At 53.0% G+C, this 15,485-nt stretch overlaps 5 protein-coding genes across 5 annotated transcripts; 3 read left to right on the forward strand and 2 right to left on the reverse strand.

Annotated features, from left to right (window-relative positions):
- Window positions 1-1,048: 1,048 nt before the first annotated feature.
- CTAM01_09387 (riboflavin transporter MCH5) lies at window positions 1,049-2,585 on the forward strand (the record flags this gene model as incomplete). Its single annotated transcript, XM_060525406.1, has 3 exons — window positions 1,049-1,456; window positions 1,514-2,088; window positions 2,156-2,585. The coding sequence occupies 3 exons, from the start codon at window positions 1,049-1,051 to the stop codon at window positions 2,583-2,585; spliced, it is 1,413 nt and encodes a 470-aa protein (XP_060379862.1).
- A 275-nt stretch (window positions 2,586-2,860) lies between these two features.
- Window positions 2,861-4,051, reverse strand: CTAM01_09388 (uncharacterized protein; the record flags this gene model as incomplete). The annotated part of the gene is made up of 1 exon (XM_060525407.1): window positions 2,861-4,051. One exon carries the CDS (start codon window positions 4,049-4,051, stop codon window positions 2,861-2,863), a length of 1,191 nt encoding a protein of 396 aa, XP_060379863.1.
- A 2,210-nt stretch (window positions 4,052-6,261) lies between these two features.
- On the forward strand, window positions 6,262-7,440 carry CTAM01_09389 (uncharacterized protein; the record flags this gene model as incomplete). Its single annotated transcript, XM_060525408.1, has 1 exon — window positions 6,262-7,440. The coding sequence occupies one exon, from the start codon at window positions 6,262-6,264 to the stop codon at window positions 7,438-7,440; it is 1,179 nt and encodes a 392-aa protein (XP_060379864.1).
- A 905-nt stretch (window positions 7,441-8,345) lies between these two features.
- Window positions 8,346-9,892, reverse strand: CTAM01_09390 (uncharacterized protein; the record flags this gene model as incomplete). The annotated part of the gene is made up of 4 exons (XM_060525409.1): window positions 8,346-9,202; window positions 9,259-9,437; window positions 9,498-9,579; window positions 9,649-9,892. 4 exons carry the CDS (start codon window positions 9,890-9,892, stop codon window positions 8,346-8,348), a joined length of 1,362 nt encoding a protein of 453 aa, XP_060379865.1.
- A 4,300-nt stretch (window positions 9,893-14,192) lies between these two features.
- CTAM01_09391 (metalloprotease 1) lies at window positions 14,193-15,070 on the forward strand (the record flags this gene model as incomplete). Its single annotated transcript, XM_060525410.1, has 2 exons — window positions 14,193-14,456; window positions 14,522-15,070. 2 exons carry the CDS (start codon window positions 14,193-14,195, stop codon window positions 15,068-15,070), a joined length of 813 nt encoding a protein of 270 aa, XP_060379866.1.
- Window positions 15,071-15,485: the final 415 nt, after the last annotated feature.

A 15,485-nucleotide genomic window follows, 5' to 3' on the forward strand; every position in this document is an offset into this window, starting at 1 on the left:
CTCCTGAATACTCCTAGCAAGATTTTATTCACCGTCGCCCCACTTTGCCTATAGGCAAGAAACATGGTCAGGTTCACTTTGGAAGGCACTAGCCCGGAGGTGCCTTCCCTAAGTACGGTCCAAGGTTTAGCTTTCTGAAGCTTTAGCTCCAGTCTATGTTTTTCATCAACGGTATAGGTACTCTATATGGAACTTCAAGTATCATAAGAGAGAAACAGTCGTCAACATGACTTCAGCATTTTAGAGCTGCTTTCCGATTACCGGGCAGATTCTGTGATGAACCAAAGCTAGCGTGAACGAAACAACTGCTCAGAGGACGAACAGCAGCTCGAAGTCGGTGAATTGGTAATCGTTTTCCATTTAATTATATCTCTCTTCATCTCAAATACGTCTTCAACGTTAACAGCGCTGAAACTCTTGCCGACTTATGTCCGTCCTTCGAAGCAACGGTGCTCACTCAAGAGCTTGCAGGTGAATGAAGGGAGAACAACATCTTGTATCAATCCCTGAATCATTAACGACATGAGGAACACATAATTGGTTTCCGAAGTAAACGACTAATTGCCAAGCCAAACGTCAAAGAGTGAGTACAAACCAGGTATCACCAAAATCGTGGCACTGGGCTCAAAGCGACGGAACTATTCAATTCTTTGCCATATCTTGCAGAATTCTGTGTTTGTCAATCCTCAATGCCGAGCAATCACGTCATCCCTAGTGGTAGACATTTCCGAAGGCTTCGCTCACACTGTGAATGGTGGAAATACGTTCACCCCAACAACCACCGAACCAACAATACGTTAGGTAATAGTTTGCATGGCAAGATTGCAAAGAGGATCGTCATCCCCAGACCCCCCACAACATGTATCCACAATCTTCTCCGGATTCCGCTCTCTTGCTTGAATACTTAAGGTTTCGTGTGCCAGAATTAGAGCTGGGAGCAAGCAAACGATGCTTCCCCATCCCGCCGGCTTTTGGGGCAAACTGCAGTATCTTTACGCATAGACGTTTTCCGAAGCCTTGCCCCCGCGTTCTCGCGTCCAAACTGCAGATGGAGAAAGCGGCTTTTTCGGAGCCAGGGCCCGAGACCCGCCAGAATGCTTCCGACCCCCACCAGCCAGACCGGTTCGAGGAAAGGCGCATTTCCTCCGCATCCCACCCCCGCACGGATCTGGAGAACTTCCCCGAGCGGATGGCGGCCACCGCGCAGGGTCTCTCGACAACGACATCCGTAGCTGACACCGGTGCGAATCCGGATGACTACCCCGAAGGTGGGAGGCAGGCTCTCATTGTACTCTTCGGGGCCTGGTGCGTTCTGTTCTGTACTTTTGGCTTGGGAAACAGCATTGGCGTCTTTCAAACGTACTATGTGACCGATGCCCTTCGCGAATACAGTTCATCCACCATATCGTGGATTACCAGCTTTATGCAATGGACTTTGAACTTCATGCCCATCGTCGTATGTCCAATACTTCTCCGACCCGAATCAGTTATGATCCACTGACAACTAACGCAGTGGGGATTTGCCTTTGATAAATGGGGTCCACGGTGGCTTCTCATCTGTGGATCGATAACCTACGTCTTTGGCATAATGATGGTCTCCCTGGGATCCGAGTACTTCCACTTCTTCCTCGCCCAAAGCATCGTCTGTCCCATCGGCGCCAGCGCTGTAACGAGCGCGAGCATGTCATGCCTCGTAACATGGTTCCATCGTCGTCGTGCAACTGCTTTCGGCATCATGATGTCTGGGTCCTCTGTCGGTGGCGTCATTTTGCCAATCATGATCCCGCGAATGATTGAGAGTGTTGGGTTCCCGTGGGCGATGCGTGCCGTTGGCTTCATGTTTCTCTCTCTTCTGGCAATCGCGTGCTTCACCGTAAGGTCCCGCCTGGCACCTCAGACGAAGCCCGTGGACATGAAGGAGTACTTCCGGGGCATTCGGGAACCTACAATGATGTCCACTGTCTTCGGTCTATTCTTAGTCTTCTGGGGTCTATTTGTTCCCTACGCCTTTGTTATCTTGCAAGCCAAGGCGCAGGGTATGGACGACGGTTTGGTCATCTACTTGCTGCCCATCATGCATGCCGTAGGGTACGTCCTAAAGCCCCTCTTCAGGGCCTTCACAACTCCAAAGAACCCCCACTGACCTCTCAATCAGCTTAATCGGGCGTGTCATTCCAGGCCTAGTAGCCGACAAAATAGGCCGCTACAACATCATGATCATCCTCGCCACCCTCACCGGCATCGCGTGCCTGGCCCTGTGGATCCCAATCAAGAGCAACGCCGGCATTCTAGTCTTCACAGCGGCCTTTGGCTTCCTCTCGTCAGGGCTGACCTCCATCGGTCCGACGCTGATTGCCCAGATTTCAGATATTCGAGAGATTGGCGCCAGGACTGGCACGGCTTTCGCGTTCCAGTCGTTTGGCGCGCTTACGGGGAGTCCGATTGCGAGTGCGATTGTCGATGCGCGGGGAGGGGATTATTTGGGTCTACAGCTGTTTTGTGGGTTTTCGATCCTTGCTTCAGCGGGGGTGTTTGCTTCCGCGCGGTACGTTCAGGCTGGTGGGTTTGAGCTTAAGAAGGTTTGATGAGGATGGTTACGTTGTCATTGTTTTGGATAGGGCATCCTTAGGTGGACGCGTGAGGTCATTGGATCATAGACCGCCAGAGAGGCAGATATATCGACTGATAGACCAGGAGCTTTTGCTACCTATCACACCCATATACTCGAATTAGACCAGTCCAACGCCTGATAGCCGTATTCTTCAACCCTTCCTTTGTCCGATGGTGCCGACATGTACAACAGTGACCCTTCCATCTTCCTCCAACGGGATACCGGCATCGAGACCTCTTGGTGTACAAATCAGAAATCAGGAATATTGTGCTTCTCCTTGTAGTCATCAAGGTCATCGGCAGCCCACTCCACATCCTCGCCGCCTCGAAGAGCCTCAAGCTCATTCAGGTCATCAACGATGTGGGCGAACAGCATCTCCTGGCCGGAGATGCTACCGTGCTGCTCGGCAGCCTCCATCTCAGCCATAGCATGAGTCACAGCGCCAGTAATGGTATCGGTCAAAGAGGCGACCACGGCGGTGGCCGTAGCCTCGGCGTTCTTCTCCATGAGCTTCTGCTTCTCATCCTCGATCTTCTCATACTTGGCTCTGAGGGCCGTGATCTCGGTCTGGGCCATTCGAGCAGCTTTGTTGGCCTGATTAGTCTGCTGAGTGATGGTCTCAATGACCTTGTCCTTGGCGTTGAAACCATCGAATGCGTCCTGAACTGTCTTGGTCACGGCAGCCTGGAGCTGGTCCGCCGAGGTCTGAAGACCGTTGCTGATCTGATCAATCTGCTGGTCGCTGATCTGGAGTGCAGCGAAAGCATCCCGGATCATCTGATCTGCAGTAGACTGGAGATGGTTCGCCGAGATCTGGAAGGCAGACGGGACGGTAGGGGCGGACTGGGCAGGGGCGACCGGAGCAGCAGTAACAGCCGGAAAGGAGCTAGAGGAGCCCGTTTGGCCAATTCGATCGACATTGAAGCGATCGACAAGGTCGAGAAAGGTCTTGTAATGCTCGCGGTTGGGAGGAGCGGGGGTGACGGTGAGTTCGTCGATGAAGCGCTTGCGAGCGTCTCCGATGGCGATCAATACAGCCTGGACGTGGTGATTCTTGACGTCCAGAAACTCGGTCCATCTCTTCTCCTTGACCAGGCTTCGTAGAGCGGGGACCCAGGCCAGGTGGTGATTCTGGTCGACCAGGGCGTTCTTGCCGTTGCTGGCAGCAGCGACGACCTTGAAGTACGCGGCGAGAAGATCAGCGCCACGGCGCGCAATGAGCTTGGCCATGTCGCGGGTCGGAGTGTCATTCGCGTAGCCCTGGGTGAGGAGCTTGAGCTGAGGAGTGCCCCGCTGCGCGATGATGCGACCGTTGTCGCCGACTTCGAAGATCAGGCCAGGAATTCGGGTGAGGGCATTCTGGTCGGCGCAGATGGGAGCTGCCTCGCCATTACCCATGCCTCCAGAGCCGGAAGTAATCAGGCTGCTTCTGAACGACATGATCTACATGGGATTAGTACTCGAAGACCGGACGGAGAGAATTGGGAGAGGGATCAAATTACTCTAGTCTTGAGTTAGGATGGTTGATGCAGACTGATCGATTCTCGGTTGAGTAACGGTTCGAAGAAGGTCGAGTGAAAAGGATGAGAGAAGTTATCCAATAGAGGAAAGGTGCGATGAGTTTTGCGATGCGAGGTGATGCAAAGTCGCGGTGTTAAGGAGGATGGGTGGAGGGGAAGGTGTTGTGGGAAACAAGAAGTGAGGTCAGGAAAGGTTGAATGTTGTGGGAAAATTTGAAAAGTTCGGGAAGCAGGGCTGCAGGCGGTGGGAGAAATTATTCAGAGCAGAAGGTGCGTTGACCGCCCAGACTATTCAGAAGTGAGTATGATTTGGCTCATCTAGACGCGTTGGGCGTCTTCGCTTGTTTTTCACCTGTTAGACCGCGTCGATGAGTGAAATCAGGAAGGAGCCTTTACATCCACGAGGTGATACCTGCCCAAGAAGTTCCCAAAGTCAAAAGATCCTGCCAGAGTCGATCCAAGACTTTTGCAAGTCCAGGTTTGCCAATTTCTTTGTCGATTCATACAAACAGATTTTGAAGTGTTGAAGCTGAACGTTGGTCACATTACACTCTCTCAATCAGCCTTCAATCCGTCCAACAAGCGACTTCCTGTGCGCCAAATAATCAATGCCATCTCGATGTCTCCAGGAATCTCTGCAAGCCTCTTCTGAGCTTGCCCAGCTATGTCTATTGGTGATTCGACAATGGCTAAGTATTGTTGGAACACGGTTTACATAGATCCCAGAATTCCCAGGGAGCTTCGGCGTATGGACTAAGGGACGGGAGAATGGGACATCCCTGGCGCTATGACTTTGTCACTCGCCTTTAATTTACGATTCTGCCCCTTTGCTTCATTATACACATTCATCATGCCATTTTCAGATCCCCTGTTAAGATCTTTCCCGGGCGGAACATGTCTTTAGCCTGTGTGGCCAGCACGACGAGGAAGAATGGTCACTATAGGATCATAAGGCGGAGAAATTGATTGATCTCATCACTTGCAAACGCTGCTCGGAAATGAAGTTCAGGCTAGTTGGCTTATCGTACCTTACCTTAGTTAACATGATATAGGTTGAACCAACAGTTGAGGCAAGAGGCAATCCAAGGCCACGTGACAAAGTAGAATACTCACTGGGCAGTCGTATTGTGACTGCCTGGTATTTCTGTGGAGTGGGGAAGGGGGGTATATAGGGACAAAAAATGCTCAAAAAGTCAACCCAGTAGAGAGGAAGATGTTTTCACCCTGGAAGTGACTTACCGCCGGAAGATGGTTGAGCGGTTGACGTCCCGTGGAGACTGGCATTCGATTGCCCAATTTGTATGGCCATCTGGAAATCTCGTGGGTTCAAATCACCCTCAGCGCTCTGCGTACATTTCTTTTTTCCTTCTTCCAATTCGTTTGGGCTTGGTTCTCTATCCTGACTGTTTCTTTGAAGTGTTGCCGACATTCTTGAAAGACGAATGATACTCTTCTGGTTTTCTCTATTGCTCAATGTGAACAGCATTTCTGATGCACCCGCCACGTGGATACAAACCCTCACGTACATATGAGGTTGACCAAAGTCCCATCGCTTACAGATGCGCCCCGGAGAAACGGTCCGAGGCGTGGGGCCAACTTTACCCAAAAAGCCAATACCCCCGGCCCGTCATTTCCTTGGCTTCTGCGCGCCGAAGATCCACCTTCCGGTGAACTCTCCTCCGTCTTGGCAAAGGCAAATGGGACATCCGCATAATGTCTTCCCAAGTGTCCCTTCAAACCAAAAACCCGATAGTATGGATCGCGTATCTCGCCATGGGAATTTCAAAAAGATATCACCGCAACGCCAAAAGAGACGCTCGGTTTCGCTCCACTATCAACCTTCGGGCTGAGGCCCTGGGCCTTGTGGATCGCCATCTCCACGAATCCATCCCGCGAATGTAACCACATCTCCGCCCCTTGGAGAATTCCTTAGGCCAGCAATCTCGAGAAATGGAGCCCCGAGAGGATCTCGACCTCTGGGCGGCCGCCATCAAAAACCCCAGTCGACAGCCCCCGTCATCACCGGATACTTAACAACCATGACCCCGATCTCCGTCAACCACAGCGTCGCACTCGATCCGTCCTCTTAGTCGTATCCCTCAACCTTCGGCTGTCCCTCTCCGCGTAAAGATGGTCCGCCTCTCAATCGCCTCAATCCTCTCCCTCGGTGTCGTAGCCACACAGGCCCTAGCCATAGGGAACTGCACCGGCGTCAACGCAATCAGCACGAAATGCGCCTCCAAAGAAGCCGCCCACACCCGCGACTTCTTCTACCTTGGAGGCCGCTACATCGAGACAACCTCAGGAAACGTCACAGTCGACCAGCTCTACGTCGAAAAACTAGTTCCTGTCACCACCAGCCGGACCCGCCGCCGCAGCACTATCACAACACCGAAACCTATTGTTTTCTTCCACGGAGGCGGAACAACAGGCGTAACATGGCTCAATACACCCGACAACCGCCCAGGCTGGGCAACCTACTTCCTACAACAAGGCCACACAGTCTACCTCGTCGATACCGCCGCCATCGGCCGCTCGACAGAGAACAACCTCACGAATTTCACCATGATCGCCGGCACAGCGGCCGAGGGCGTGGAAAAGGGGTTCACGCACGTCGAGGCATACGGCGCCTATCCGCAAGCTGTCCTCCATACCCAGTGGGCCGGCACTGGGCAGAAAGGCGACCCAACATTTGAGCAGTTCAAAAAGACTATCCTCCCGCTGTCTACAAGCTGGGTTCCGCAGGAATACGCTCTTCGCGCGTCAGGTTGCGAGCTTCTTTCGCTGCTGGGCGAGAAGGCGTATCTCATCTCGCACTCCATCGGCGCCCGCGCCACGATTCTTCTATCGAATGATTGTCCGGAGTACATTGCAGGAAACATCAACCTCGAAGGCACGACAGTCCCATTCTGGTCATTCGAGAGCCGCTCAGCGACGAACGCGTGGGGGTTGACGAATACGCCTCTCGACTACGATCCTCCCGCCGCCAGCGCGGCGGAGCTCGAGACCGAGGTTGTGGGGAACGATACGCTGGCGCATCGGAGTTGTTACCGGCAAAAGGAGCCGGCACGGCAACTGCCCAAGATTGCGAGCGTGCCGTATTTGATGGTTACGACGGAGGCGAGTGTACATGTCACGTATGATCACTGTACTGTGGATTATCTGAAGCAGGTTGGTGGGCAGCCGGAATGGATTAAGCTGGGGGAAATTGGGATTCGTGGAAACGGGCATTTTATGCACTTGGAGAAGAACAGTTTGGAGATTGCGGCGGTGGTTAACAACTGGATTCAGCGGAAGGAAGGGGCTTGATATCGTGAGGAAAAGAGCGTGGTGTCGCCCTTCCCGAAAGAATAAGAAAGATGGCTGAGTTGAGGAAGAAAATCCAAGCCTGAGAGGCCCATGAGTTGCTTCAAGCCAGCATGCGATGTCGATGTGTAACTATGATGCTATCGAAAGGCATTAAGTAAGTTTCAGGCCTGAGGGCTATTTTCATAGATGGATTGCTCTGATTTCTCGTGGACAGGAGAGGTCCGCGCTCACCACTGACAGAAGACAATTGTCAGAATGCTACAAGACCATAGTAGTCTGCTAGTCCTATCCCCAAGCTGGGGCCATGATGTCAAGAAGGATAACATCTAGATCAGAATGGGCCTCCATGACATCGGGGCATCCAGACCGAATAAACTGGTTCTTGGGGTTAAACAATGTGAGGGCTCAAGAAACTGTCTAAATCAATTCAGCAAATACGGGAAAGGAAATTTTAGGCGACAGAAGAGCTGTCCCCAAACGAAAGTGATGATGTATACCAGCGCGGATTCGCAGAGGTTCGGGATTCGGAAGATATACGGCGCTACATGCGCCGATGTAATGTAGGCATGTTTAACTGCAGTAAGGGGGAGAATAGGGGGTTCTTGAGCTGGGTTAGGCTCAGCACCTTGAGAGAGGGGACAGTTGTCCGCGCATGGAAGGATTATGGTAAACATTGTAAGGTGAAAAAGTATAGGTCTGAGTGTGACCATCATTGCTTTGATTCTGTCTGATCTAAATACATATCATACTTGACAAACATAAAATGAAATGAAGACAACGTTGTATAGAAACAAAGGGGATAGAAATCGATTTCGACCACCCAGGGATATCACACGCTAGATCCTAAAAGAGTATATATATCATCAAAACACTTCCGTCATAGTACAGCTTCGCGAAGACAACTGTTACATCCGGTGCACCACCGTCTGCGACCAGATCGGCAGGAAAATGAAAATCAACGTGCTCAAGCACGCAAAGACCGCGCCGCCAACCATGGCCTGAAGGACAATCTTATGCTGAAGCTTGCGCAGATGGACATCCTTGACACGAATCTTGCGATCAAAGATCATCATTCGCGAGACAAACTTCATAAGACCAGAACGTTGCGATAGAAGAGAGGCGCTGTCGTCGAAGCGTTCCCAGGGCAGAGGCTGACGTCTCGTGAAGAGCAATAGAAAGAAACAGCTACCTCGCAGACCTGAGAAGATAAGCGACATGCCGACAAACCACATTGGCCAGGGTGCAAAAGCATTCCATCGGCTGTTGGCGCCCATGAAGGGAACAAAGGCCTTGAGGAGCACGCAGAGGAAGCCTCCAATGGTGAGGGCGATGCCAACGCTGGTGGCCATGCAGAGAGTTTCAAAGGTTCCGTTGGAGACACCGAGGCGGACAAAGTTACGGTGGGAGCAGTTCTTCAGGAGGCCATATACGTGATCTGCGATTGGCTTGAGGTGGATCGGGTCGGAGGAGTGCTGTAGGTTGAGGAGGGCAGTATCGCGAAGCGCAGGCGGGATGTTGAGCTCCTTCTCGGCTCCAGGAACGAGGAATGTGTTCACGACGGCGTTGAGCTCGACGCGGTATGCCGAGTTCGGGGCGATGCGAGTAGGGATAACGGCTGGGACATTGTTGGCGCAGATGGGCTTGGCGCAGGCGTTGGCCCAGGACTTGATACGGTCGCGACCGTTCGGACCGACTTTGCTGTTGGGCCTGCAAGCGGCTTCCGGAGCGATGAGGTGAACGATGTTGGTCATGGTCTCGTTGGCTTTGGATAAGTTAGATACTGCTGAGGGTGTAAAGAAATGGAGGAATAACACTCACCTGCTTCGGGATCACACTCAAACTCAGACATCTGGATAGAGGGAAGCTTCATGCCCGCTGCATCAACAGCACTATCTGCCATACTGTCCCGTGATGAAGATGACTGGTCGATATCCTTCTCGATGGGGAAGTTGTTGAGACTTCCAGTTTTTGCGTACGATCCTTCATAGTTGCGGAACCTGCGAGGACAGTCAGACCATGGCTCATGCAGTCGTGTCAATGGCTGAAGTGTCACTTACCAGACGAAGAACTCAAGATTCTCGGGCGAGAACTCGATGTACTTGAGGTACATGTAGAAGTCATACAACGACATTGGCGAGCCTTACATAAAACAAAGATCAGCTTTTGGCCATATAGTCGGTCGCAGTATGGCTTGAGAGGCATGCTTACAGGTTTGGTTGTTCAGAACTCTCTCCAAACTTAACCGTACTGGAATTGGACTCTTATCTCTCCCGTCCCTACTCAAGGGCCTCCTTCCCGTCCGAATGGCGGTGGCATACTCCTTGAAGTCCCTGTACTCCGGCTTCTTGTACCAAATCAACCAGTCGGGGAACAGGCGTGAGATCTTGGATGGTGCCGCCGACTTATCCTCCTCTTCCTCCCGCTTGGTATTTCGTTCCTTGGCGGCGTCCATGTTGAAAAAATCGTGCTGAAGAATGTACAGATGCTGTGTGTACGACCGAGTGGTGCCGAAGTAACATAAGATAGAGCAAGGACAAGGGACGCCTTGACTTTGATGGCGGACGAACCTTCCCCATCATATATCAGAGTCTTCTTCATTTTAGCGCCATTCTGTATCTGCATGTGCCGCGGGGCGCTCGATGCAGGCTTGCAGCAGATCAGACCGGGAGTCCCACGGCTGATTCCATGTCAGGGCCCTCTGGCTCGACCAGGCAGGGAGATAGCTCCACCTACTCCAGGTCTGCTGCAGACAAACTACGCACAATGCACAGACAGTCCCACCGGTACTTCACCAGGGAAGAACGAGTCGAGCGGCGTGATTCGGTCAGTAGCATCCGTTAGGGTGCTTTGCAGACGCCCAGTCGGCATGGAAAGCCTTTTGCCTCTCTCCTCCGTCTAATTATGTCTCATGACGACTGGCCAATGGCGGTGGGAGCGGAGGAGACGCCACGGCCGGCTGGTTGTGAAAGAGGCTTGCGCCCTTGAATCCAAACTTGGGATGCCTCGAGACGTAGGGGATTTCGGACGAGTCGGCGAACCAACCGATTCCAGCGTGGACGAGTCAAAGCGGCTTGGTGTCAAGGTACCTTTTTCTACATAGTATGATAGTTAGCGCCTTGCACTACTCTGCGTTGGGCTGGAGAATTCCTCACGCTGGTGCCAGATTTTGTAGCCAGTGCTGGTGCTTCATGGCAATGTATTTGTGGAGGAAACCCTTGGATGATTGAGGACCCCTCGGATGCGGCGAGACAGGGAACCCGCAGCGTTAGTTTCCTCCGTTGGTGAGGTCTCGCAGCCAATCCTGCTTGTGTCCGTGTTGTGGAGGGTTTAGGCCGATCAGAATCTTGTTTGTCTTTGCTAATGTCGACAGGAGCAAACAAAGGAATCGACAATTTGACCCTCTTCGCCCCCGTAGCAGACTCCCAATCCGGCCGCGTTTGCTGTACGTAAGCTATGAATGGGCGGGCTGTCAGATTGTGCCGACCCAGTAATCAGAGTTCGAGGCATGCTCGAAAACCGGGGATGCCAGAGTCATTGTCAAAGGACGAGTAGATTAGCGGAGCAAAGATCGGAAATTCTTTCGCCATTGTTCGCATCCTCTTCGTTGGAAAGGTGAGGCGGTATAGGATTTTCTTCTGCCCGCCGAGGATGACAATGACCAGGACGAGGGCGGGTTCGAGGACGACGCGAACGCACACACACATAATGAACGCAGAGCAAGACTTGGAGAGATTGCGGTGCTCTGCAGACGGATTCGGAGGGCCGACGGAAGGAGTTGGTGATAGGCAAGTCTCGGGCGGGACGATCTCCTCGTGGGATTCTTCAGGTAACCGGACCGGCCTATGCTGCTTCGCGCCTTAGCTTCAGAGTAACAAATTCTTATCGACGGCGCCAGATGCGGTGATGCGGAGAGAAGCGTAGGAAGATGCAAGGTTACCACGTGGGAGAGAGACGTCGAGCTTGGAGACGCAGGGGTCGCAACCTAAGAGTTGGTGTGCATTGGTCGTAAGGGAGAAGGCGGCGCGGTACTGGAGGGGGGGGGCCGGGGGGCAAGCTGGCGAATTGAGCAGCGAGCACGAGAGATTTGGGGGTGAACCTGCGCAAGGGCCGCCTGCCCTGCCTTAACAATTTTAGCCACAACACTGCAAGGTGCGGTACGTACTGCACGTACCTTCCAACAATTCCGCGATACCTCCCTTTTCGGCCTCATTTCCTGCCTGAGGTGACAGGAGGTGAGTGCGGTGACATCGATAAGGTACGTATTCGGGCGAGGCATCTTATCCCCGATGATCTTCGGCTTCCTCTTCCTCCTCCTCCTCTGCAACCGTCTGCATCTGCGTAGTTTCGTGTCCATCTCCCTACCTGAACCCAGCGTCACATTTCAGCTGACAACGCTGCTGCAGTCGATCATCTGTGCCGAACGCTTGGATTTGCATTTCGCATTCTCTCCGCTGCATACACGGGCCATTGGTTCTCGCCCCTGGACTGTACGACCGGGACACCACCCAATTCTCTGGACGTGCAAACAGGAACATGGCCTTCCGCACCAACAATGACGGCCATCCCATCACTTGGTCCAGCAGACCAGACAACGAGCAGCAAGCAAGAGCGTCTGCTCTCTCAAGTAAGGAGTATGCTGCCGATCAGATCAATTGGGATTAGCCTCGGCAAGGATTATGCAGCTATCGTACGAGTGAGACACGAATTATCGATTCACACCAAGCTGACTTTGCCCACTTGCTGGCACTTGAGAGTCATGCAATTTTCACCACTACGGCATATTTGCCCTTTTCTCCCAAGTCTTCCACCTCTTAACCTCCCGGCCGCCCTCTTCGCTGGTTCATATCCCTTTGAAGATGTCTCTCCCTACGTCCAGCTAACCAATATCCTCCGTCTATTGAACTAGGTCACGCACTTCACCTGAGGGGTAACACCACACTGCTGCTCTAGCTTCGAGTCGCATGGGCTGATAAACGGCGGCCCGAGTGTTTTTGGTCTTCAACAATTAGCTCGAACTCTCCACGTTCAGAACCCCTAGATTGTTCTTCTTCAGCGATCGACACGCACATTTTCCGGACCTTCAGCTCGCGCTCGTGTCGCGGTCAGCATCACCTCTTTCTTCAACTTAAGCTACCTGTGCGACATCTCAAGTACCCTCAGCAGCAGCGACTTCAGAAGCGCTGTGTTACCACAGCTAGCGCAGGTTTGGCAACGCGCTCACCTGCGTAGGTACCACCGGCCATCACGGCGGCGGCGGCATACCGCGCTTCCGTAAACGGTGCAGGCCTGCGAGGCAATCAAGGCCGGTTTGTGCAACCAACTGCCTCAGCCTTTTTTGTTGATTTGGCTCTGTGGCTCTGTTTGTCTGTCTTTGTCGTGACTGCGAAGGGTGCTACAGATCGTTTCCCATTTGATCTGTCATGCCCCGCTGCATCGAGGATGGCGCCTGCGAGATGGCTTCAAAAGAGTTTGCTTGTTTCTGACTGAGTATAGCCATCATGACGTTGGAAAGCCACCACAGATCGGACTGCCCCCTCTCATCTCTCTCGGTAGTCGGCTGTCAAACTGCGCGGGCTGCCTATCCTGGAGGGAAGCCTCTCGGAGTTGGCTCGATCCCGGCGGCGGCGCCGCCGCGAGACTAGGAAGCCATGGCGCTCCTGATGTTGGCCTTTTAGCACGCCGTCCCCTATGCAAGCGCATAAGCAGGCAAGCAAGCTGATGTAGATTCTCAAAGCCACACTGCGAGCGAAGGATCTTGACAACCAACGGCTCTCAGGGCTCTCTATCCTTAGATCGCGATCGGACATTCGGGTCACTCTTTTCTTTATTCATGGTTGAGTCGTTCTCCTCTCTCGAAGGGCATTACATGGTAAGTCGGGGCTTGAGTAAGCTCATGGACAACAGCGCCGGGCGGATCGCTGAAGATCCGGATGCGTCCGGTGATCACGTCTTCAAGACTTGGCTAGTAACCACAATCCGGAAATCCAGTAGGTATCTATCCTCACTGGCATGAAACTCAAGCCACTTCAAACCCTTTCTAGTGGACGGGACCGATGAAGTTGACCGTTACTAATCGTCAGCATTTTCCTTTTGGGGGGACCTGCGCGGGTGGCCACTCAAGTAACGATCCTTTTGTGGCCCAATGCCAGGGTTCATTGCCATGGTTCATTGTCATGGTTTATTGCCGTAGTTAACACAAGATAAGCTGCATGACAGTCGCAGATGCCCACGAGGATCAAATAATGACCTCCTGCGTGCAGAGCGCAATAGCCGTACTACATCTATTTCCGTCCATTGTACCCAGTTGGGCGTACCTTGTAAATCGTGTGCGTCAGGTTGTCACTACAGCTTCCGGCCGGCCCCCAGAACCTCTCGGAGCCGGACCCCATCTTCTATCCACCGTCGCCGATCCCGGCTGAGTCTTCGAAACTCTTCAAGTCGGCCCATCGTTGCGAGCAACTTAACCTCAATTACGTTATCCGTATCACTCGGAACATCGACCATGGACTTGGCGGCAGCCCCCGCAGCGTCGCATCAACCCGTATTCTGGGCAGGGGCCGATGGCCTTTCTAGGAAGGCCTAAGCCTGCCGATGCTTGGCTTGGTGACCATCACCAACTCCATTGCGATAGACACCTTCCTCTTCAAGTCTTGCAGAAGATGAACATTTAAACCCGCAGCCCGCTGTCTTCAGTGCCTGCTACATTTCGGAGAACGAGCGATCTGCTGAACCGCACGACTATCGCTGCCGCCATGAGATTGAAGTCCCTGCTGACCAGCTGTGCCGGCTTGGCGACGGCATCACTAGTACTGGCCCAGGAGAAGTGCGGTTCAGAGCAGCCAGGGCCCGAAGCCTATGAAGCTGCCGTGTCTTTCCGCGCAGCCCAGCGTGCAGAAGGGCTATCAGCTTCATTCCTTCATAAGCGCGCGGAGGGCCTGCTCGTTTCGACGTATCTGCATGTTGTCGAAGACGAGGCTCATAGAGGGTTTGTCACCGATACGATGATCAGCGATCAGGTGCGGCATGAATCCAACCCCCGTACAAGGCTACAAAGTCCAGAGATTGATCTTGGGTGAAACAGATGAGGGTTCTCAACGACACCTTCCTCCCTCACAATATTCAATTTCTCGTCAAAGAAATTACCCACACCGTGAACAACGCCTGGACAACACAAGCCCGCATCAAGGAGAAAGCAGAGACACTCCGCCGAGGCGCCTACGACGACCTCAACATCTACTTCGAGACAGGCATGATGACCAACCCCAACTCCGCGACGGGAATCTGCAGCTTCCCCGTTGAGGACCCCTGGAACACGGGCATTAATGGCACATCGTGGTATACCTTCGACGGCTGCCACGTCAGTGTCGGCACGATGCCCGGCGGGCCGGGGGTGCCGTGGGACCCGGAGGATAACTTGGGCAAGACGGCGACGCACGAGGTAGGGCACTGGTTTGGGCTTTTCCATGTGTTTGAGGGGTTTGATTGTGAAGGAGAAGGTGATTTGATTGATGATACGCCGGCGACCAAGGTTGCTACTGTTGGGTGTCCGGCGAGTCAGGATTCTTGTCCTGAGAAGCCTGGGTTGGATCCCATTCATAATTATATGGATTACACGAAGCATGCATGGTAAGGATGGCTCGCTCGGAGTGCTGAGGTTTCGAGGCTAATGTCAGCAGTCTTTCGGAGTTTACTCCTTTGCAGGAGGAACGCATGTATCGATCTTTCAACACCTTAAGGCTAGGTCGATAGCGTTTGCGCATTTGACATTGGAGTATCTGCTCTGTCCCTCCACGGAGTTTGAATCGGAGCCATGAGGCAACATCGCTTATGGCCGACTTGGTGGAGGAAGTCTGTCGTTACACCTCAAAGTCGTCGGTTCCGAGACACCTTCAAACGTATCCTCCCCGACACTTTCAGCAAAAGTACTGATGTTCATCTCTGACTCCGGCATCCTGTCGCCAACAGAAGGCTTTATCGTCAATTGCCTTCGGGACGACTTCTGCGAGAACCTGCTATAGACGTCCTTCTTCTCGGCGCGAGCATCT

This window comes from Colletotrichum tamarilloi, assembly GCF_030869305.1.
Source record: "Colletotrichum tamarilloi strain Tom-12 chromosome Unknown Scaffold_37.1, whole genome shotgun sequence".
Taxonomy (NCBI): domain Eukaryota; kingdom Fungi; phylum Ascomycota; class Sordariomycetes; order Glomerellales; family Glomerellaceae; genus Colletotrichum; species Colletotrichum tamarilloi.